Source organism: Salvelinus namaycush, chromosome 14, assembly GCF_016432855.1.
Source record: "Salvelinus namaycush isolate Seneca chromosome 14, SaNama_1.0, whole genome shotgun sequence".
Lineage (NCBI taxonomy): Eukaryota > Metazoa > Chordata > Actinopteri > Salmoniformes > Salmonidae > Salvelinus > Salvelinus namaycush.
In genome coordinates this window covers 30,188,512-30,213,580 of record NC_052320.1, presented here as the reverse complement: position 1 = coordinate 30,213,580, position 25,069 = coordinate 30,188,512, and the positions used below count along the sequence as shown (strand labels likewise).

The following is a 25,069-nucleotide window of genomic DNA, read 5'->3' as shown; positions in this document are numbered from 1 at the left end:
GATTGTCATTCACCATGATTTCTAGTCTTTTTGCAGTGTTACTATGGTCTTTCCCTCTTTTTTAGATTCTCCCAGATCAATATAGAATTTCCCTTTGCTTCACCAACTATGTTAATAAAAAAGTTTGCCTTGGCCTGTCTGATTTCTTTCATCACCTTATTTCTCAACATGGTAAACCTACGTCTGTCATGATCTAATTTGGACTTTAGGGCTGTTTTTAGAGCATGATCTCGTTCTTTCATCAGTTTCCAGATTTCTCCATTTAGCCAAGGAAGAGTGCTCTTTGGCCAGGTTTGGATTTGATTTTCTTCAGGAAGCCATTTATTGTAGTCTGGATTGTGGATAGAAAAACCTGACTCAGCTTCCACATCAGTATAGGACAAGAAATCATTCCAGTTAATTCCCTTAATTCTGTTTAAGAAAAGTTTTTCAACAGAATCGGTGGAATGAATACACCTCTGATCACACACAAACAAAGTTCACTTTCATAGCAGCCACATACAAACAGCATGATCACTTTTCTAGTTACTTCCTTCTCGCATCTACGTACTCCTCCTCTCACCTTTTCCCTTGCTTGTGGACTTCAGTGCACAACACTTTAGCTGTCTGTGACCAGGCAAAAAAACTTTCCAAGCCAAACCTTCATATCATAACCACTACACACAGCCTACATAGTTGTCACCATATTAGCTAACACCAGTCAACATAGCTAATAGAACTAATGCATTAGTAAACCTGCTACAATCATGCAGTACAGTGTACAGTTAGCAAGCAGTTTAGCAGTTACACCAGCAGGCCCAGGTGGCAATAAATTAATAAAACCAAAAACTTACCTTAACTTGGAAAAGTTTCAGTGTTGGATAGCCATGTCCAGCTAGGTAACATAGCATCCTTCGCTGTTTGACCCGGGTGTTTGAGTAGGCTAAACTAGCTAGCAGCATTCACTAGTTAAGTGAAAGTTTAAAAAAATACAACTAAATATCTCTCTCTTTCTCTCTCTCTCTCTCTCTTCCTTCTTTTTCATTTTTAAATAAATGCATTTGTTCAAAACTGTTCAACTGTTGTCTTTCTTTCTCTGAGTCAACAACTCAACACATTTTATGCACTGCAGTGCTAACTAGCTGTAGCGTATGCTTTCAGTTCTAGATTCATTCTCTGATCATTTGATTGGGTGGACAACATGTCAGTTCATGCTGCAAGAGCTCTGATAGGTTGGAGGACGTCCTCCAGAAGTTGTCAAAATTACTGTGTAAGTTTATGGAAGGGGGTGAGAACCATGAGTCTCCTAGGTTTTATGTTGAAGACAATGTACTCAGAGGAGGACGGAAACTAGCTGTCCTCTGGCTACACCATGGTGCTACCCTACAGAGTGCTGTTGAGGCTACTGTAGACCTTCCTTGTAAAACACTGTGTTTTAATCAATTATTTGGTGACGTGAATATATTTACTATAGTTTTATCTAAAAATTATAACTTTTTAAAAGTTTCACTATTTGTATTTTTACAAAATTCACTGAGGACGATGGTCCTCCCCTTCCTCTGTGTGTGTGTGTGTGTGTGTGTGTGTGTGTGTGTGTGTGTGTGTGTGTGTGTAAGAGAGAGAGAGAGACAGAAAGAGAGAGAGAGAGAGAGAGAGAGAGAGAGAGAGAGAGAGAGAGAGAGAGAGAGAGAGAGAGAGAGAGAGACAGAAAGAGAGAGAGAGAGAGAGAGAGAGAGAGAGAGAGAGAGAGAGAGAGAGAGAGAGAGAGAGAGAGAGAGAGAGATAGAGAGACAGACAGACAGATTTATGGAAATATTAAATATCCTCCGTATAATGGAGTGGTCAGTCTCTCTTTTAATAAATTTTACTGACAGAGATAATGGGAGGAGAAAATAAAGTTGTTATGATCGTCAGATATGACTGTACAGACACGGGGGAACATGGATCAAGTTACCCCGTGCTTGATTACAATAACCCCCCAAGAGGAGGAGGATGGAAGACCAGATATAGGATGAGGAAAAGGAAAACCAGAGGTTGAAAAGAGGCAGTGAAAGACAATAAGGAGGTACTGTAGGAATGAGAGTAGATGTGTAGAAGGGTGGGAGGATGAGGGGCAGCATGTAATTCCATATGGAAAACAAGATCAAGGCATGGGAGCATTGCAATTGGGGTTTGAACAAACTCTAATTATAATCAATTAATCATAATTTTACTTAGAAACATTTATTAATTGGAATCAAAACAAATGAGTTGATTGTTGTTTGAGTAACAATCATCACAAAGATGTTGAGAAATGTACTGAATATGTTAGTTTAAAGACGACTGTTCTTTTTTCCTATAGGCGCTGTCTCTTTAAATTTACCCATGATCCTTTTAGAATTTTTGCTCTGGATTTAGGAAGTACTTTTAGTATTACAACTCTTACAATATTCTTTGTCAGTAAGTCTTTGCAATAAATGCTCAATGTTGGAAAAGGGGATCCTATGACCCTAAAAATCCTACTTCGATAGTTATATACCGTTAGTTAAACCTGTGTTACTTCTTCAACCTTTATAAAGATTCTAGTCGCAAGTTAACATACGGGCATTCAGAAGGCTTGTTGACTAGGCTACTAGCTGAGAACGAAGTTTCTCCATTCTCGCCTAGGGGAAAGTCCCCGGACACATGGCAGAAAGTGCCCTGCGTTCGATCGCAGATACTCTGCGTTACCATTGGTGGCTAAGATGTTCCATGGAACGGAGCTTGGTATTCACGAGTCACCTTTGTCAGTGCGATAGATATGCAAGTAATACTAACGCATGAACAGAACGGGGCTCATTCTCTGAATGCATTTTTTTCTAAATGTACCATTGGTGAAAACACACTATGGTACATTTGGAAAAAATTGCATTCTGAGAATGTGCCCCGTTCTGTTCATGCGTTAGCATTACTTGCATATCTATCGCACTGACAAAGGAGAGCCTGGATGTAGCAAAACAGAAATGACCAGCAAGCAAGCACAAGCATAACCACATTATCTATGTGAATGCATATGTTAGACTGCCATCTAGTGGAGATAATTAAAACACACACAGCTTGTATATGGTGATGACTCAGAATATGACAGCCAGGGTTTCAATGTCATATTCAATCATCACACGTATCCATATATTATTAGGGCTTAAAATGTTTGGTTACCTCCATATTATTTTCCCTTGTAGTCATTGGTTAGGTCTAAAAAAGCTGGTCAAAGAGTAAGAAGCAAGGATTGTACCCCAAGGGAAATGGACAGTGGTTTTTTAAAGCTTTATACTCCATCAAATAAATGTTGATCCACTCTTTTTGACCCATTCTATTTCCCCCATTAATTTTTCAGCAAGGGAGAGAGAACAAAGACATTGGATTTCCCCATCATGGCCACTAGATGGAGTGCGCCGGAGCTTTTGCATCCTTTGTCCGTGTGTCACGCTCTCATCAAAGTACATAGCCGCACGCACACACACACACACACACACACACACACACACACACACACACACACACACACACACACACACACACACACACACACACACACACACACACACACACACACACACATACACATACACCCCCCCCCCCCAAATCTGACAATGACCTAGTTCCACCCTCTCTGAGCTGAGCTCTCTATCGCTCCCATCATTCATCATAAGTGGGCGTAGGCTAGGTAGCAGCATCACTATCACCACATCAAGCACCACACTAGGTCTGCTGCCTCCTCTCCTGCACTACAGTAGTACACTGGCGAGAGGGAGAGAAAGGGGATGAGAGGTAGAGGGAGAGAGCGAGAGAGAGACAGAGTGTATGAGAGAGAGAGCGTGTGAGAGTAAAAGAAGGAGGTAGACACAGAGAGAGAGAGAGAGAGAGAGAGAGAGAGAGAGAGAGAGAGAGAGAGAGAGAGAGAGAGAGAGAGAGAGAGAGAGAGAGACAGTTGAGGGGAAGCGTAGGGAGGAGGAAGAGAGCAAAAAGAAAGGAAGGAAAAGGAGAGAAGGGGGCTAAAGGAAGACAGGATGGCAGAGCCAGAGCTGAAATCACAGAGTAGCCTGGAGAGCTTGAAGAAGGCAGCCGAGGGCCAGGAGAAGATGGAGGGTAGGTACACCGCTACAGAATAACACACACACACACACACACACACACACACACACACACACACACACACACACACACACACACACACACACACACACACACACACACACACACACACACACACACACACACACACACACACACACACACACACACACACACACTGTAGCCTAGCCTAGACACCACATGGTGTAGGGTTGCATCAGTCGCTCATAGGCTGCTGCATGATCTGGTGCAGCAATGTATGCATGTATTTATGGATATATATATATGTATTTGGTCATGCACAGCTATCAGGCTGTTACTCAGTGAGGTGGTATGGGGGTCAGCTAGGGTTTTCTAATGTAATGTGATTTGTTGCAGGGATATGTTATGACCCCCCCATGCTGCTTGCATCCTCTTACTTTCCCTTTATGGCATAGCCTTCAGTGTATTTACAATTTCCATGTAAAATCCATGTGCTACTCAACTCCTGAACTATCAGTGTGCCAACAATCCCTTCTCGTGAACTCTCCTCTGTACTACCTTCTTCCCCACCCTCTCCCCCTTCCTCCCCCACCCCGTTCCTCCTCCTGCAGCTGAGGCGGTTCCGGACAACCCAGACAAGCCTCCTTCGCCGGACAAGTCTCCATCCAAGCCTCCGTCCCAATCCACCATTAACGACACCGGCACCGTGGCAGCCACCACCCCTACTGCCGATGCCTCCTCCCCAGCCAAGGCAGCGGGCGGCAAGATCGAGCTGAAGCGCAGCATCACGCTCTTCAACGGCGTGGGCATGATCATCGGCACCATCATCGGCTCGGGCATCTTCATCACGCCCACAGGGGTGGTAAAGGAGGCTGGCTCGGCCGGTCTGTCGCTGGTGGTGTGGGCCGTGTGCGGTGTGGTGTCCACCATGGGCGCCCTGTGCTACGCCGAGCTGGGCACCACCATCACCAAGTCGGGTGGAGACTACACCTACATCCTGGAGGTACATGTGTGTGGGGTTGGGGGGCTGTGTATGTGCGTGTGCGTGTGCGTGTGTGTGTGTCTGTGATGTGTAATACTGCATTTGGAGAGGTTGAGATATGAGCAGAAGCCAAATCTCTGTTGTTCACAAATGGATTAATAAAGTTGAACTGTATTGTATTGTAGGTGTACGGCGAGCTGGCTGCCTTCCTCAAGCTGTGGGTGGAGATGCTGATCATCAGGCCATCCTCCCAGTACGTGGTGTCGCTGGTGTTCGCCACCTACCTGCTCAAGCCCCTCTACCCAAACTGCAGTGTGCCCGACAGTGCCGCCAAGCTCATCGCTTGCCTCTGCCTCAGTGAGTATAACCAGCATTGCCACCATAATCGGGTGGCCTGTACATTGCAGAGATAATACTTTTTTATATATAGTGAACTATATACAAATACTGCCACAAACTGTAACACACATTGACCAATCAGGTCTTTCTCAGCCAGCTGCTTGAGTAGATATTTGATACAGCTACATCTGTATGTAGCTACATCTGCTACAGTACTATTGCTGCAATACACAGGCCTCCTTTTTGTCTAATTTTGGACTCTCCCTCCCTTTAAGGGACCTTTTTTCCCCCACTGATCTTCTCTCACTTCTATTTATTTTCTAAAATAACAAATGACATGAAAAAAAAACAACAAAAAAAACATGCAATTTAGCTTTATGAGGTGCAGTGATGTTCTCCCTTGCGCTTCCCTCTCTCAGCATCATTGACCTTTGTGAACTGCATCAGCGTGCGGGCTGCCACCAAGGTCCAGGACTTGTTCACTGCGTCAAAGCTCCTGGCCCTGATCATAATCATCATTTTCGGTTTCATTCAGATCAGTACAGGTAAGGAAACACCCAGTTCACACATGTACTGGTGTATGTGTGGGTACGTTTGACATGCGTTTGACACACACTCTCCTCCTGTCTATAGGTTAGTGCTTGTTAAAGGTCTTTTGCCACGGCTTAGCTAGTTATGTGTGATTATTAATCTGAGTTTTCACCAACAACGTCTTTATAAAATACCAAAGTGAAGCTAAAAAGGATTTTGTTATTTATATTGTAATATGTTCATAGACCTATCATAGACCTATCTGCTATAAATGTACGCTATTTGCATCCACCTCATGAATTCATAGCAAAATAGCTTTGTATGTAAAGACAACCCACCCATCCGAGAGATATAATGTGCAGCCATCTTTTTCTTCGCACTACATCTGGTCCCGCTGCCACGCCGGCTAACATGGTGCTGCATGTAGGGTTGCCATGGAAACTAGGCGGTGAGCTTGTTGTGCTGTGCTTTCTAGATTCTGAAGTCTAGAGAGGAGGACAGGGGGAAATACGAAAACACTGCCATCTGAAACTAAGAGGTGTCTGTTTTTTCAGGTTCCTCTCTCTAGCATCTTCTACCTCTTATGCAGATTATAACGTTGAAGAGAAAGACAGAGGGAAAATATAATTCATTATCTTGTTAAAAATGAATACAAAACAAGTTTTACAAAATCTTGATGAGATTGCCATTTTGCAGTGTTGTAACACCCTTTTCATCTTATTGTAACTGTGCCTGTGATGTAGGATGACCGCGAATATCCACAACTCATAAGAGTCTCATTGTTTGCCTCTACAGATGATGTTAATATATTCCAACATGGACAATAAGGACCAAATGCTTCATTGGTATGCGCCCTCCTGCTTGTTCAGGGACGAGAGAGAGAGAGAGAGAGAGAGAAACATATGTACAGTATGCAAAGCAGATTCTCTGAGTTGACATAACACATGGATCATGCAATGCTCCAAATCTATTCCCAAGTAGTGCAAGCCATGCCATTTACACCTGAAATGAAGCGGTAGACAAGACAGTGGAGTAGAAAACAACCTTTTTCTTTTTCACTCAATAAAGTCAATCCTGACAGCATCTTCCCTCTCTGATGTAGGCCTCTATAGTAGGCTTAACACTGGACTGGACATTGTGTGAATAATTGAGTGGATAGATGTTTCTTATCATCGAAAAGGTCTCCCTCCTCATGTCAACTGCCGAACATTATGTTCTCAGTGCATCAATGGCAGACGGACTAACCCAGGGTTAGGTGTTTGGAGGGTGCAGCCTGTGTCAAAGAAAATATATTTTCTTTCATTTATTTCTCAAAATGTCATGTCTTTCAGTCAAACGTAGTCACACATACAGTCTTAGGAAAAAAAGATGCTATCTGAAACCGAAAAGGGTTCTTCAGCTGTACCCATAGGATAACTATTTGAAGAACCCTTTTTGGTTCCATGTAGAACCCTTTTGGTTCCAGGAAGAACCCTTTTGGGTTCCATGTAGAACCCTTTTCACAGAGGGTTCTACCTGGAACTCAAAAGGGACAACCGAAGAACCCTTTTGGAACCCTTTTTCTTTGTGTGTGTGTGTGTGTGTGTGTGTGTGTGTGTGTATCTACCATATTCCACGCAACAAACATTCATGCATGTGATATACTGTAGTGTTGATATTCTCAGTTCGTTGGAGTCAGTCCCTTTTGCCAAGCAGTGATATCAATGCTGCTCTCTGGTCTGTGTCTAAACAGGTGATGTGCCATACCTGACACCAGAACTGGCGTTTGAAGGCAGCAAATGGGGAGTCGACAACATTGTGTTGGCTCTATACAGTGGACTCTTTGCTTTTGGTGGCTGGTAAGGCCTTTGCAACACAACTTAGGGCATGTTTACACCCAAGTCATATTAGGTTACAACATAGTAAAATGTTTCAAAATGTTATGCAATGGAAAGCGTAAACAAGCGCTTCTTATTGGGCAATTTTAAATAGTGTGCTTCCGTTTTCTTCTGTTTTGTGCCCAGTGAATACGACCCTGGTTTTGTCATCTGACTTTCATCAACCAATCAAGATTATCTGATCATAGGATGCTTCTTATATTCTATGAATGTATTTCCAGTTTTGCAGACTATAGAAGGTTGATGTTATGCTACTAATCTGATTTAGTAATCTAATCTATTATTATACTTTTTTATACAATGTTCTTGTACTATATAACGCATCATATTCTGTTTCCTCTCCTTTAGGAATTACCTGAATTACGTGACAGAGGAAATGATCAATCCAGAGAGGTGACTTCCCACTGGGCACAGACGTCAATTCTCAATGTCTATTCCACGTTGGTTCAATGTCATTTAATTGAAATGACGTGGACACAACGTTGATTCAACCAGTGTGTGCCCAGTGGGTTGTGTGTTGTGAAGTTTTTATTGAGGATTGTACAGAGTTACCACAACTACCCTGTAAATATGTCTATCACTATGTGTATGATTGTTCTCTAACATTTTGATTGTGATTAATTGCCCTTGATTGACTGCGTGGAGGTGTTTTTCAATGTGATAATGACAGATCGTGACATTTCAGATAGCAAGAAATTCACAGTACTAGTAATTATCACATTCATACAATGTAACAACAGAATAATCACGTTGAATACAGTCATGAAATTGCATGAAATGAAACACGAATACAGTTGACTCAAATAACCTCAAATTGGATTGGCTGACACATTATGAGTGCTCCTCCATGACATCATCTGTCATTGATCACCTTTGACCTTGATTCCAGAAACCTGCCACTGTCCATCATTATCTCCATGCCCATTGTGACTGTGGTGTACGTACTGACCAATCTGGCCTACTTCACCACTATCCCCCCGAGTGTGATGGTCGAGTCCGAGGCAGTAGCTGTGGTAAGGATGGCTTTATTAAAAGATCATGTTTTGGGAGCTGGAAAACAGTGCGCTGATATTCCCTTTTTCATTCATAATGTACCTATCATTTATTTTGCTAACAAAAAGGCAACAGGGGACATTATAATAATAGCAAAGATGAAGAGATTGAATGTGAACTGGAGTATTGAATGGTAGCGCTTTCCCATTGCAGATCTTTGGGGAGTATCATCTTGGTGTGATGTCCTGGCTCATCCCTGTCTTTGTGGGGCTGTCCTGCTTCGGAGCGGTCAACGGAAGCCTGTTCACCTCGGCACGGTCTGTATCTGTTCTACACACAGATAACTCTGCAACGAGTGTGTGTAGATCTGTGTGTGGTTGTGTGTGTTTAATCCAGTCATTTGATACTTTAATTAAAGCCCGGAGATTGTATCAAACTGCTCAATTATGAGGGTTTGCCTGTCTGTCTCATAGGCTGTTTTATGCTGGCGCTCGAGAGGGTCAGCTCCCTGCTGCACTGGGATTGGTCCACACTGACCTCTTCACTCCAGTGCCCTCCCTCATTTTCACGGTGAGTACTGCCATTGGTCCCTAAATTGGTTTAACATGTAAATTGGTTTCAAATTTTGAGATCCAATTTGAGAACTAACAATTGGGCAAGGCTAAAATCATAGTCATCAACTCAAGTCAATCTGGCATAGATTATTAGTTGGTAAATACAGTACATCCCAAAATTTGACATAGCAACTGAATAGCAGTTATTTCCATCGCAATACATTTTTTATTATTTAAAAAAAAAAAGTGTCATGGTAATGTTTTAAAGAAAAAAATGCTAATTTATAGTCAACGTACATATACAATGCAAGAATGCAATTATCTATCCCAAAATTTGACTACAGATTAGGTTTAATACATGAGCCAAATGTCTCCCTGCAGTGTTTCCTGTCCATGCTGTATGCCTTGTCCAAGGACATCTTCTCGGTCATCAACCTGTTCAGCTTCTTCACCTGGCTGTGTGTGGGCATGGCAATCGCCGGCTTGCTGTGGCTCCGCTGGACCAAGCCAGAGCTCAGGAGACCCATCAAGGTACCATTACTGTAATAAGACCTGTTTTAATATTCTTCAAATGCATCCTTCCTTTATCCATTCCTTGAATAAATTACTGATCTGACATGGCTGGATTGGTGTACACCAGATGTCCTATGCATTGCTTTCAGCAGTTACTGTATGTCATGTCAGATCAGTGATTACTTTAAGGAAGTGAGGAAGGATGGATTCATTTTAAGATGATAAAACAGGGGCTACTTAAAGATGCACTATGCAGAAATTGCTCTGCCATTTCCTGGTTGGTAAAATTCTAATAGTTTGCTTAATTTTAATTTATGTGACAAGAGAATAATTGCAGCGTCTAAACTGCTGTGAAATATAGTTTCCATAACTAAAAACATTGTATTTTCAGCAGTTGAAGCTGGTGTACAAAACCCGAAAGTAAAAGACACAAAAACAAAACTTAAGAATGGGAAGCATAGAAATAGCCCACATAGAACAAATCCACTGCTTCTTAGACTTGCTTTCAATGAGAATGACATATCTATAACTCACATTTCTATGTGAATTTAGTTGGGTCACCTAAAGCATAACAATTAAAATGAGTGACCGGAAAAAGTCAAAAATAATGTTTTCCATGCAATCCGAGATAGCACGATTGAAGTGATATGAAGCCGAGTTTCTTTTAGTTCCATCCTGTAACCGTTGGGTTTGTGTACATTAATCAAATTTTCCCTGGCAGATTTGGTTGGTGGTCCCTGTGGTGTTTGTGCTGGGCTGTGTCTTTATGATCGTGGTGTCATTCTGGGCAGCTCCCTTTGAGTGCCTGATAGGCAGCGGGATTATCCTCACCGGTATCCCCGCCTATCTCCTGGGGTACAAGTGGAAGAAGCCCCACGTTGTAAAGAAGATCCTAGGTGAGCTGGTCATGTGATTTCTCTGATATCTGTTACTGGCTTAGTTCAAACGTGGGTAGCACAACTGATGTACAGTATGTGGAGGCAAACTCATAAATCACAAGCTCATGTATCACAACTGATGTGTCAAATGTGTCATTATACATCAATTGCTTGAGTGTGAACTAGGCATATATGTAATGGGTTGTCAAGGCTGGAGATACATTTGTGACTGGTTATTTGATATTACCATTAGCAGCCATTTCTGTTTTTGCACTTCGCAAACTGTTTTGTGTCTAAGGTTAACATCCAGTTAAATTGGTTTCCAACTGATTATTTCTTTTTACTCAGATAAAAACATTCCATCGTTTCCCCAAAATTAAATAAAACAAAAATTAAAAAGGTTTAAAGGAAGAAAAAACATATATAATACATTGAATTTTAAATCGTTACACATGTGCTTCTAAAAATGGTGCAAACTTTCCATTCGTGCAAATGAAATGTATCCTTCGGAGTGTTAAAGACAACTAAAAAGGAAATCATGGCTGTTTTCTTTCCTCAGAGATCTTTACTCTGTTCTGCCAGAAGATTTTTATGTCTGTTCCAGAAGAGCGGGAAGAGAAGGAATCAGCCGAAGTAGCTGAAGAAGTCGAAACAACAAAGGACGACTGAGTCAATCTTTTAGTTGGAACATTACGTGTTTACACTCATTATTGCTTTTGTGATAAAGTTCCATGACTCTTGGTAAAGTAGGGTTTATACATATAGGGTTTATATGTATGCTTCGGTGTACATATTTTGTATTTTACATGCATTTTCATACTGTATCATCCCTGTGTACTCTCTCCAGCAATTCAATTACAGTTATTCCACTTTCCAGTTCTATAGAGTACTTCAAACATCCTCACATTTTACCTTACCTAACCTTTTGTATTTTATTTTTACCTATTTTGTTCTTCAGTATTCAATAGACCTGAATTAAGCTAACAAAAAGAGGAGTCAGGGAACAGACAAAATAGTCATATTTTCATCAAGTTTTGGTATGTTCCTCAGACAATCATCCAAATCTAGATAACTACACTACGGTCCAAAATTTTAGAACACCTACTCATTCAAGGGTTTTTCTTTGTTTTTACTATTTTCTACATTGTAGAAAAGTAGTGAAGACATCAAAACTACACATATGGAATCCCATAGTAACCAAAAAAGTGTTAAACAAGTCAAAATATATTTTATATTTGAGATTCTTCAAATAGCCACCCTTTGCAATGATGACAGCTTTGCACACGCTTGGCATTCTCTCAACCAGCTTCACCAGGAATGCTTTCCCAACAGTCTTGAAGGAGTTCCCACATATTCTGAGCACTTGTTGGCTGCTTTTCCTTCACTCTGCGGTCCGACTCATCCCAAACCATCCCAATTTGGTTGAAGTCGGGGGATTGTGGAGTTCAGGTCATCTGATGCAGTACTCCATCACTCTCCTTCTTGGTAAAATAGCCCTTAAACAGCCTGGGGGTGTGTTCGGTCATTATCCTGTTGAAAAACAAATGATAGTCCCACTAAGCCCAAACCAGATGGGATGGCGTATCGTTGCAGAATGCTGTGGTAGCCATGCTGGTTAAGTGTGAATTCTAAATAAATCACAGACAGTGTCACCAGCAAAGCACCCCCACAGCATAACACCTCCTCCTCCATGCTTTATGGTGGGAAATACACATGCAGAGATCATCAGTTCACCCACACCGCGTCTCAGAAAGACACCGCGGTTGGAACCAAAAATCTCCCATTTGTACTCCAGACCAAAGGGCAAATTTCCACCGGTTTAATGTCCATTGCTCGTGTTTCTTGGCCAAAGCAACTATCTTATTATTATTGGTGTCCTTTAGTTGTGGTTTCTTTGCAGCAATTTGATCATGAAGGCCTGATTCACACAGTCTCCTTTGAACAGTTGATGTTGAGATGTGTCTGTTACTTGAACTCTGTGAAGCATTTATTTGGCCTGCAATTTCTGAGGCTGGTAACTCTAATGAACTTATCCTCTGCAGCAGAGATAACTCTGAGTCTTCCATTCCTGTGACGGTCCTCTAGGGGGGCCAGTTTCATTATAGCGCTTGATGGTTTTTGTGACTGCACTTGAAGAAACTTTCAAAGTTCTTGAAATTTTCCGGATTGACTGACCTTCATGTCTTAAAGTAATGATGGACTGTCGTTTCTCTTTGCTTATTTGAGCTGTTATTGCCATAATATGGACTTGGTCTTTTACCAATAGGGCTGTCTTCTGTATACCACCCCTACCTTGTCACAACACAACTGACTGGCTCAAATGCATTAAGAAGGAAAGAAATTCCACAAATTAACATTTAAGAAGGCACACCTGTTAATTTAAATGCATTCCATGTGACTACCTCATGAAGCTGGTTGAGAGAATGCCAAGAGTGTGCAAAGTTGTCATCAAGGCAATGGGTGGCTGTTTGAAGAATCTAAAAAATAATATGTATTTTGATTTGTTTAACACTTTTTTGTTTACTACATGATTCCATATGTGTTATTTCATAGTTTTGATGTCTTGACTATTATTCTACAATGTAGAAAATAGTAAAAAATTAAGAATAACCCTTGAATGAGTATGTGCTCTAAAACCTTTGACCAGTAGTGCATATATTTAACTTTTGATTTATATAATATAACCCACTATAACTGAAGGTATGTATTTAACTCAGTGTATTTGAATGAACAATCTAGTGCTCACTTAATGTGATTGAACAATGGCCATCCATCTATGAGAAACACATCAATTGATTCAGGTAACTCATACAGCACATTCTGTCCCTTGATTTTGGAGTGTAATGTCCTTTATGTAATGTTAACATTGTATATTTGTAACCAGTTTTAAATTCGATGTTTGGAACACATAGTAATTTCCCATACTCAAATTCACATTGAAACATTTTCAAATTGATTCGACAGAGCACTATTTGAAGCACATTTGTGGATTTCTACCGTGTTGTATTCTGATGTGTTGCCTTAAGATTATTGTTACACAGGTCAGTTGCTTGTATTGATACTCAATGCCCTGTTACCTCTCAGTTCCTATGTCAAACCATGCTTTCATGATATTTTGTTGTAAACATTGTTTTATGTTATTCGATACAAGCAGTTGTGAATATGGCATCAAGCTACTCAACCAATTTTCTGTGTCTCAACTTTCCACCATACATTTTTAACCATTGTATTCGGTGAAGACATTTGTATCAATGTTTTGTATTGTTTGTACTCATCAGATACCATGCCAGATGTCTGATGTCGACATTCAGCACACATGACTATTTCGCTACTGATGTATATCTTTGTCATGTCAGACCAGAATTAATGTTGTGAGCATCGTAAGTGGATAATGGAGGGTCTTTTCTCTTTTGAAGGAGCGATTACTGTAAGCGCAGATCTAAGACCAGCTGTCCCAACCCCAGTCCAAACCTTGTCTCACCCCAAGCCAGACCAGTTCAAGCCAAAAGACAAACAAAAAAAATACCTAAATTAAATTCTTCAGCACAAAATATTTGCACAAACATGTACATGTTACTGAATTATGGACACGATGAAGTACAGAATGTTAACTGCTCCTATTATTATAAAATATAATTTCCCCCCATTTGATTATTGAGTGGCTTGGAAAGTAGGCGCAATAGGTCAAGAGCACAACAAGTCACTGGAGTTACAGAAAGTACAAACTGTGAAGAAGCTCGACAGGCACAGAAGGAATAGAGTTTACAGATAGAGTGAATAAGGAAGTATAAGGAATAGGGAAGTTTAAATAGATTACTCATATATCTGTGTCTTGTAAGAGTATATTCATGATTGGCAGCATGAGGGAGAAACTCTTGGGGCAACTTCCAAAATTTTGTGGCCCAAAATGTATCGAACAACACAGTTCAGGTGTGTACAAAGTCGTGCGTATTATGTACTATAAAGTCTTTAATTGTATTTAATGTTATGGTAAAATACTTATTTGAATTGGAAGAAACAATTGTATCGCTGTCAGCTATTGTAACTTAAATGTCAGTGACCATAGCGGGTACATCTACCATTAAACTATTTTTGTTCAAATGGTCTGTGTCTTTGAGGTGAAATTAAGAAACACTTTTTTGTTCACACATTTCATATTTTATTCACTGGCATACCACACACCCTGCAGGGGAACCCAGAAGCCCCGTGACAAAATGTGTGTAGAATAGCAAGAAATTAGCTCAGCGACTCTTGAACATCCGGACAATCCTTGTCAAGCAGTAAAACTAAATTTTTATACATAATAAAAAATGATTTTGTTGCATTATTTGAGCATAACATTTACGTTTAGGGGCATTTTATAAGGAAAACATTAGTTTTGGTGTAACGATCGTCGTAGGTGGAATTAGACCAAGGTGCAGCGTGATACGTGTTCATGCTTCTTTATTAAAAACCAAACACCAAACAAAAGAACAACGAACGTAACGTCTTGAAGGCTCACCAGAGCTAACAAAAACAACATCCCACAACCTAAGTGGGCAAAACAGGCTGCCTAAGTATGATTCCCAATCAGAGACAACGATAGACAGCTGTCCCTGATTGAGAACCATACCCGGCCAAAACATAGAAAACCAAAACCTAGAAATAAAGAACATAGAATGCCCACCCAAATCACACCCTGACCAAACCAAAAAGAGACATCTCTCTAAGGTCAGGGCGTGACATTTGGGAATTTTCCAAATACTTTCAATGTTATTAAGTTCCATGTCAGCTCTATGCCTGGAAATGCCCTTGTCTGGAGCGAAGCATCCAAATTTTAAACGTTCCAAAAAAGCGTTTAAAATTCTAAAAACAGGCAATAATGGATATAAACTGAAAAATGATCTTATAGTTTCTGTGACTTTAAAGAATATTTCTCTTAAATCTGTGATTCCTAAAAGATGTGTCTGGAGATTTGGTCAACTCAATTGATTAATCAAGAAAGAGCAGGGTCAGCTATACCATAAGGACGCCTTATTCATGTCCTCATTACATGTACTGTAGTTCAACAAGATCACTAATGGTCTGTAAAGTTTTCTACTTTTGATAGATTTAAACAAACAATATCGGAATCACCATGGTCACAACCATAAACTGTCAATTCCTTCTGCTTGATAAATGATGATAGAATATGAAGTTTTGTTCAAATATGTTTAATTAGGTTTTAGAGTCATAAAGCAACTGAGGGAGAAAAAAAAGATTGATACTGTGCATACCACTTGAATGAAGAAGAAAAATTATAATTTGTCAACTCCGTGAAACGTTAATTCCGTTAGATTTTTGTCTAACGTCAACTCCATCTGAGTGCCAAAATATCTGATAGAATGGTTATGTTTTTATTGGGGATTTTTAAGTGACAAATTTTCCATATTTTACAAATGTTTGTATTAAACTTTGATTTTTAGATGCGTCTGTTGGGTATCTGTTATCAACTCCGTCACTGATGGCTAACCCCCTTAAGATACATTTTTTGTCAATATTCTGAAACAACATTTTAATCACTGATCTGAAACATATAGTATGCTTAAACATTTGAAGTTTGTGCTGTGCTAGAGCTAAGGGATAATGTTAGCTTTAGGTTCTAAATCTAGAAAAACATGACAAAAGGCTAAATACATTTGCCCTGGAACATTTAATGGTGCTATAAAACAAGACAAAACAAAATTAGTTTGAGATTTGTATTACATACACTATTTGAATAATCTAAGGCCTTTTAACACTTGTTGGATGATAATTGTACAAATTAAATGCCTTTTATGTTGTCTGACGGTGTTACGCTCGTCGTTTGAATGAGGAGACCAAGGTGCAGCGTGGTAGGCGAACATCTTACTTTTATGAAAATGAAGACCGAAAAACAACAAAATACAAAACGAACGTAAAGTTCTGCAGCTATAGCAGACTATACAAAATCAAGATCCCACAAACTAAGGTAGAAAAAGGCTAACTAAGTATGATCCCCAATCAGAGACAACGATAGACAGCTGCCTCTGATTGGGAACCATACCAGGCCAACATAGAAAATACAACATAGATTGCCCACCCTAGTCACACCCTGACCTAACCAAATAGAGAATAAAAAGGCTCTCTAAGGTCAGGGCGTGACAGACGGAGTTGACATAAATCCAGCTAGTTTTCATGTTATGTTTTTTTTTAAAATAAAAAATGTAATTAGGAGCTTGTTCCTTACATGGTGTGATAGCTAAAACTTTGTTTTTTCAAAATAGATATCGAAAATTTTGCTAATATTAAGACAAATATTTGTGGGAAAAAAGTTGAGATAGTCCCATCTTTCAAGAATCCCTGACCTCTAAAACAACATTTTCTCTCAGCCTCATGGTAAAATGTGCTTTGCTCGAACCTTGAGGGGGCCCAGCAAAACTGCGCTACGCCACTGATTTGATTGTATTTTCATTCTAATTTTCAAGCCCATTTGGGGAGTGATGCTGGAAATAAGCACAAGCTAAAGCATGATGGTGAAATGCATCAGACTCTTGATAATACAACGTGTCAACATCTTCATTGCATCTGTTTACTTGAAATAAATAAGGATTTGTATTATTATGCACAACTTCCAGGGGAAACAAACTGCTAGAACTCAGTAGCCACTGGATGCATACAGACAACAACCCATTATCTGAGCATAAGGGAACCCACCAAATCATGAAAAAGCATGGCTCAACTAGGTAACAACAAGATAACATCTCCAAAGAAGAATATTGGCTATATGAGGGTCTCAGAATACAACCATGATACCTAGTACTCCATGCAATATGCTCTGTTTTGTCATTGTCTCTGTGATGATTTATTTCCAAAGCTAGTATCAAAGGCATGGTGCAATGAACTCTGTGTTCATTGATTCCCAAACGGTGATAAGATTGAAGCCTGTTCTGGGTGAGGAGTTCATATCCGCCAGGGAAGGAAATTAGGATGCTGCCTCTGTGATTGGGAGCTAGTCGCGGATCTACTGAAGATCATATTAAAAGATGGAAGATTGTCTCAGTTCATAGAGTTGGATAGTGGGTGCACTTGCCACAAAGCCTATTTTAGCATGGCCTGCACCATTCAGGACTTTCACCATTTTGAAGTAGTCAACTGGGTCAAATGTTATTTGTCACATGCTTTGTAAACAACAAGTGTAGACTAACAGTGAAATGCTTACTTACGGGCCCTTCCCTATAATGCAGAGAGAAACATATAATAATAATAATAATATTAATACTACTAATAATAATAATAACATGAGGAATAAATACACAATGAGTAACTTGGTACCCCGTGTATTTAGCCAAGTCGATGTGCAGGGGTACGAGGTAATTGAGGTAGATACAGTATGTACATATACAGTAGGTAGGGGTAAAGTGAGTAGGCAACAGGATAGATAATACACAATAGCAGCAGCATATGTGATGAGTCAAAAGAGTTAGTGCAAAGAGGGTCAATATAGATAGTCCGGGTAGCTATTTGGTTAACTATTTAGTAAGACTTCCTATGGGTTAAAGCTGGAATCTGCATAAGGTGAAACAGTGCCACCTTTGGCTCCCAGAACCACTGTTATTGTTTTTGCTTTGTTAATGAAACAGAGGAGAGAAATGTCCAGCATTGTGGTAAAAAGAGTGCATTCAGAAAGTATTCAGACCCCTTGACTTTTTCCACATTTTGTTACTTTACTTATTCTAAAATGGATTACATTGTTTTCCTCATCAATCTACACACAATACCCCATAATGACAAAGAAAGAACTGGATTTTACACATTTTTGCAAATTTATAAAAAATTAAAAACAGAAATACCTTATTTACATAAGTATTCAGACCCTTTGCTATGAGACTCGAATTTGAGCTCAGGTGCATCCTGTTTCCATTGATCATCCTTGAGATGTTTCTACAACTTGATTGGAGTCCACCTGTGGTAAATTCAATTGATTTGACATAATTTGGAAAGGCACACACCTGTCTATATAGGGTTCCATAGTTGACAGTGCATGTCAGAGCCAAAACCAATCCATGAGGTGGAAGGAATTGTCCTTAGAGCTCAGAGACAGGATTGTGTAGAGGCACAGATCTGGGGAAGGGTACCAAAACATTTATGCAGCATCGAAGGTCCCCAAGAACATAATGGCCTCCATCATTCTTAAATAGAAGAAGTCTGGAACCACCAAGACTCATCCTAGAACTGGCCGCCCGGTCAAACTGAGCAATCGGGGGAGAATGGCCTTGGTCAGGGAGGTGGCCAAAAACCCGATGGTCACTGACATAGCTCCAGACTTCCTCTGTGGAGATGGGAGATTCTTCCAGAAGGACAACCATCTCTGCACCACTCCACCAATCAGGCCTTTACGTTATAGTGGCCAGACGGAAGCCACTCCTCCGTAAAAGGCACATGACAGACCACTTGGAGTTTGTCAAAATGCACTTAAAGACTTTTAGACAACGAGAAACAAGATGCTCTGGTCTGATGAAACCAAGATTACTCATGTCTGTTAAGGTTAGGCTACTAGTTTCATTATTGCAATAATTCATCGATATTAAATAAATATGATTGTTTGAAGAAATGACAAAGTCTCACTCACTTGATTAGAATATTCCACGACAGTGGCCCAGCCAGAGCCCGGACTTTTCTGGAGAGACCTGAAAATAGCTGTGCAGCGAGGGGGGGATAAAATGGCTATAAACCTGTTTTTACTTTGTCATTATGGGGTATTGTGTGTCGATTGATGAGGGGAGAAAAAGATTTAATCAATTTTAGAATAAGGCTGTAATGTAACAACACGTGCAAAAGGTCAAGGGGTCTGAATATTTTCCGAATGCACTGTGTTCTGCTATTCTATCACTCATGCAATAACATACAAGGGGAAAAAATCAGTGTTTGTGTTTTGAAGTAACTTATTTATTCTTGTAATATCCCAAACGAGCATGACAGTTTCACCAAGTACAGATTCCAGCACTAAAGGGGGGCTGAACTAAAATAACAACTTCTCTAGTTGAAAACAGGCTGTGTGACATCAACAGTAGTCTTAAACATACATTTTTGTCCCAAAATGGGCATAAAAGTGTCAGTAGAACTTTAGTCATAATGTCAGTATTTTCCAAAACAGAGTTTTGTGAGATTTAAGGAACAGGGGACGTCATCGTTTTCCTTGGGTTGGGTTTAGATTTCAACCCTGCCCACATGCCCACTATGGGACTGCCACCTGGCACGGCTGGACGTTATGCTCATAGCCGCGGGACCAAGGGGTGCTGAGGGTGCTGCAGCACCCCCTGAAAAATCTGAATCAAATGTATTTTTTTCTATTTTTTTTTTCAATTTTTCAATTTTCATAATTCTTCCCAAAAGTGGTGCACTGGGCTTCTATTAGTCCTGTATTAGCGGACCAATATAGCTGTCTGTAGTGTGGGCCCCCCAAAAATGTCAGCATCGCCTTCCCGCGGCTATAGCTATGCTTGCACTGGACCAGGCCCTAATTCCCGGGACTCAAAAGAGGAAGCGGCGGCGAAAAAGAGGTAGGCGAGGCGGCCTCCTAACGAGATTACTACACCTCCATTGCCCTCTGTTCTGTTGGCGAATGTGCAGTCACTGTAGAACTAACTGGATGAACCCTGTTCGAGACTATCCTATCAATGGGACCTGAAGAACTGTAATATTCTATGTTACTCGGAGTCTTGGCTGAACAAGGACACGGATAATATATATCTAGTGGGTTTCTCCATGCATCATCTAGACTGAACGGCAGGCTCGGGTAAGCTTAAGGGGGAGGGGTGTCTCTTTGTTAAAAGCTGGTGGGCGATCTCTAATGTTAGTCTCGTTTTTTTACTCGCATATGTTACAATAACTTATGATAAGCTGCAGACCATACTATTTACCAAGAGAGTTTTCATCTATATTTTTTGTAGTTCTCTATTTACCACCACAAACTGATGCTGGCACTAAGCTGTATAGGGCCTACAAGAAAATGCACATTCAGAGGCGGTGCGTCTCGTGTCCATTGATTTTAATGCAGGGAGACTGAAATCTGTTTTACATCATTTTTACCAGCATGTCACCTGTGCAACTAGAGGTGACAAAACTCTTAATCACCTTTACTCCCCTCACAGAAACACATACAAGACTCTCCCTCACCCTCCCTTTGGCAAATCTGAACAATACTCTCTCCTCCTGATTCCTGCTTACAAGCAAAAACTCAACATGGAAGTACCAGTGACGTGCTCAATATGGAAGTGGTCCGAAGCAGATCCTCAAAGTTTTACAGCTGCATCATTGAGAGCATCTTGACTGTCTGCATCAGCACTAGGTATAGCAACCGCAAGGCGCTACAGAGGTTAGTGTGTACGGTCCAGTGCATCACTATCCTGGGCCTCTATACCAGGCAGTGTCAGAGGAATGCCCTAAACAATGTCACTCCAGTCACCCAAGTCACAGACTGTTCTCTCTGCTACCGCATTTCGCTACACCCGCAATAACATCTTCTAAATATGTGTATGCTACCAATACAATTTGATTTGATTTGAGAAAAGCTTATACCCCTAAACCATAAGACTGCTAAATTGTTAGCGAAATAGCTACCCTGACTATCTGCATAGACCCCCCCCCCCCCCCCACCCTTGCACCAACTCTTCTGACTCATCACATATGCTGCTGCTACTGCTTATTATCTATCCTGTTGCCTAGTCACTTTACCCCTACCTACAGTATATGTCAGTGGCAGTCGGTGCAGTTAAAGATGAGGGAGGACGATCATTTGTTTTTATGAGCATGGCCTTATTTATATTACAGCATATTGGATGACTGTCATTCATATTCCATTCCCCCAGCTCAATGTAACATCGATGTTCCCTATACCCATCATGAGGTTGCAACAAACTAGCCTATGAATGAAAGTTTACAACGTAGATGCACACAGGTCAAGACAGGGACACATTCAATACTGCCTTGCACACTCTTGCTTGCATCTAGCTGATCTAGGGTGTACTCATTAGTCCAACAGTTATCATTAGTCCAACAAATTCAGGTATGTTTATCCCAGTTTCCTTCCGTTTTTGAACAGAATCGGCTGAATGAATACACCTGATTACATGTAAACACAGTTTACATTCATAGCAGCCACATACAAACAGCTCATTGTATTCCTTTTTGCATCTACGTGATCTCCTCCTCTCCTTTTCCCTTCGCTTGTGGACTTCAATGCACAACACGTCAGCTGTCTGTGACCAGGAGGAAAAACATTTCCAAGCCAAACCTTCATAAGTTTTTTTATTTCACCTTTATTTAACCAGGTAAGCTAGTTGAGAACAAGTTTTCATTTACAACTGCGACCTGGCCAAGATAAAGCAAAGCAGTGCGACACAAACAACAACACAGAGTTATACATGGAATAAACAAGCGTACAGTCAATAAGCGTACAGTCAACACAATAGAAAAAAAAGAAAGTCTACATACAGTGTGTGCAAATGGCGTGAGGAGGTATGGCAATAAATAGGTCATAGTAGCGAAGTAATTACAATTTAGCAGATTAACACTGGAGTGATGGATGAGCAGATGATGATGTGCAAGTAGTGATACTGGTGTGCAAAAGAGCAGAAAAGTAAATAAAAACCGTATGGGGATGAGGTAGGTAGATTGGGTGGGCTATTTACAGATGGACTATGTACAGCTGCAGCGATTGGTTAGCTGCTCAGATAGCTGATGTTTAAAGTTAGTGAGGGAAATGTAAGTCTCCAGCTTCAGCGATTTTTGCAATTCGTTCCAGTCACTGGCAGCAGAGAACTGGAAGGAAAGGCGGCCAAAGAGGTGCTGGCTTTGGGGATGACCAGTGAGATATACCTGCTGGAGCGCGTGCTATGGGTGGGTGTTGTTATCGTGACCAGTGAGCTGAGGTAAGGCGGAGCTTTACCTAGATAACCGCTAAACACAGCCTACATCGTTGTCACCATATTAGCTAAAGTTACATCAAAGTCAACATAGCTAATAGAACTAACGCGTTAGTAAACCCGCTACAATTATGCAGTACAGTGTACAGTCAGTAAGCAGTTTAGCAGTTACACCAACAGATCCCGGTGCCAATAAATTAGTAAAACCAAAAGCTTACCTTGACTTGGAAGAGTTCCAATGTTGGATAGTCATAGTCAGCTAGCTAACATAGCATCCCTCTGTTTGAGCCGGGTGTTTGAGTAGGCTAAACTAGCTAGCTGCATTAGCTAGCCAAGTAAGTGAAAGTGGAAAAAAATGACAAAATATTGCTAGCTCTCTCTCTCTCTCTTGCTTCTCGGTCATTATTTAACCTTTTGTCAATAGGGGGAGCAGTTAGCATTTTTTTTTTCTGGGTGTCGCCAAATTAAACTGCCTCGTACTCAATTCTTGCTCGTACAATATGCATATTATTAATTCTATTGGATAGAAAACACTCTCTAGTTTCATAAACCGTTGGAATTATGTCTGTGGGTGACCCAGAACTCTTTCTACAGCGAAATCCATGACAGGTACTGCGATGGTCTGAGAGCGAAGCTCTGGTCTCAGATCAGTTTTAAAGGTCTGTGTGTATCCTATGGAACGACATGAACTGCACCCGCCTTCCCCTGGATGTCAGTAACCAATGAGAAGTGGAATGGGCTTTATACGTAGCTCTCAGAGGTTATAAAAGGCCAAGGAGTGAGGTGCGCCCTCTTTTCGACGCTGACCATTGCGCAGAGAGGGACCTCAGGATGCCATTTTCAAACGCTCAATTATCAACGTTAGATGTATCCGTCTGTAATTTAATTCGATATAGGTTTTAGAAACATCATAACGAAGCTATTTTAAACCGAGTTATATCAGATTATGCGAGTATATTGCTATTTTTCGGAATTTCCTCAGTATTGCGTCTTGAGGATTTGGACACGTTGGGGCAAAATAGCTATTGTTAGCTATTGTTAGCTGCTATATCAGAAGTTGAATGCAACGTTTTACAACCAAGCAACGATTCTTTTGGACAAAGGACCACTTGGCCAAGATTCTGATGGAAGCTCGTCGAAAAGTAAGAGCTATTTATGATGTTATTCCGTTTTTATGTGGAAAAATGTAAACTCAATAATGGCGATTAGTGACGCCATTATTGCGGCACTAGTCTGGCTGTAACGCACACTGTATGTCTAGTAACGTTAATTTTAAAAATCTAACTCAGCGGTTGCATTAATAACTAATGCATCTTTCATTTCATGTCCAACCTGTATTTTTTTAGTCAAGTTTATGAATAGTTTTCGATAAGATTAGGTGCCTTTCCAAAATGGCGCCGGGCAAATTGCTTGATTTTTTGCCCACTAATCACGTTGTGTAACCACGAATTGTGCGGCTAAATATGCACATTTTCGATCAAACTCTATATGGATTGTGTAATATGATGTTACAGGAGTGTCATCGGAAGAATTCTGAGAAGGTTAGTGAAAAAATTAATATATTTTGGCGATGATAACGATATCGCTCTCTTTGGCTTGAATCAATGGTCGGGTAACGTTTGCATATGTGGTATGCTAATATAACGATTTATTGTGTTTTCGCTGTAAGACACTTTGAAAATCTGAAATATTGTCTGAATTCACAAGATCTGTGTCTATCCATTGCTGTGAGCTGTGTATTTTTAAGAAATGTTTTATGATGAGTAAATTGGTAATACACGTTGCTCTATGTAGTAATTCTAGTCGCTTTGGGGAGATTTGTGATGGTGGCTGCAATTGCAAACTATGATTTATACCTGAAATATGCACATTTTTCTAACAAAACCTATGCTATACAATAAATATGTTATCAGACTGTCATCTGATGAGGTTTTTTCTTGGTTAGTGGCTATCAATATCTTTATTTGGCCGAATTGGTGATAGCACCTGATGGAGTAAGAAACTGATGGAGTTAGAAAAGTGGTGTATTTTGCTAACGGGGTTAGCTAATAGATTTACATATTTTGTCTTCCCTGTAAAACATTTTAAAAATCTGAAATGGTGGCTTTATTCACAAGATCTGTATCTTTCATTTGGTGTCTTGGACTTGTGATTTAATGATATTTAGATGCTACTATTTAATTGTGACGCTATGCTAGCGATGCTAATCAGTGTGGGGGGGGTGGGGGGTGATCCCGGATCCGGGTTTCTGAGGCGGTAAAAGTTAAGAAATTATTTTGTTCAAAACTTTAACTATTGTCTTTCTCTCTCTTTGAGTCAACTACTCACCACATATTATGCACTGCAGTGCTAGTTAGCCTATGCTTATGCTTTCAGTACTAGATTCATATTCTGATCCTTTGATTGGGTGAAAACATGTCAGTTCATGCTGCAAGAGCTCTGATAG

At 40.4% G+C, this 25,069-nt stretch overlaps 1 protein-coding gene across 1 annotated transcript; it reads left to right on the top strand.

The window, feature by feature from the left end:
* Positions 1–4,007: 4,007 nt before the first annotated feature.
* LOC120058695 (large neutral amino acids transporter small subunit 1-like) lies at positions 4,008–14,255 on the top strand. Its single transcript, XM_039007440.1, has 12 exons — positions 4,008–4,086; positions 4,665–5,056; positions 5,221–5,392; positions 5,794–5,919; positions 7,638–7,743; positions 8,131–8,175; positions 8,672–8,795; positions 8,989–9,092; positions 9,249–9,345; positions 9,711–9,860; positions 10,564–10,719; positions 14,106–14,255. Exons 1-12 carry the CDS (start codon positions 4,008–4,010, stop codon positions 14,253–14,255), a joined length of 1,701 nt encoding a protein of 566 aa, XP_038863368.1.
* The last annotated feature ends 10,814 nt before the right edge of the window (positions 14,256–25,069 follow it).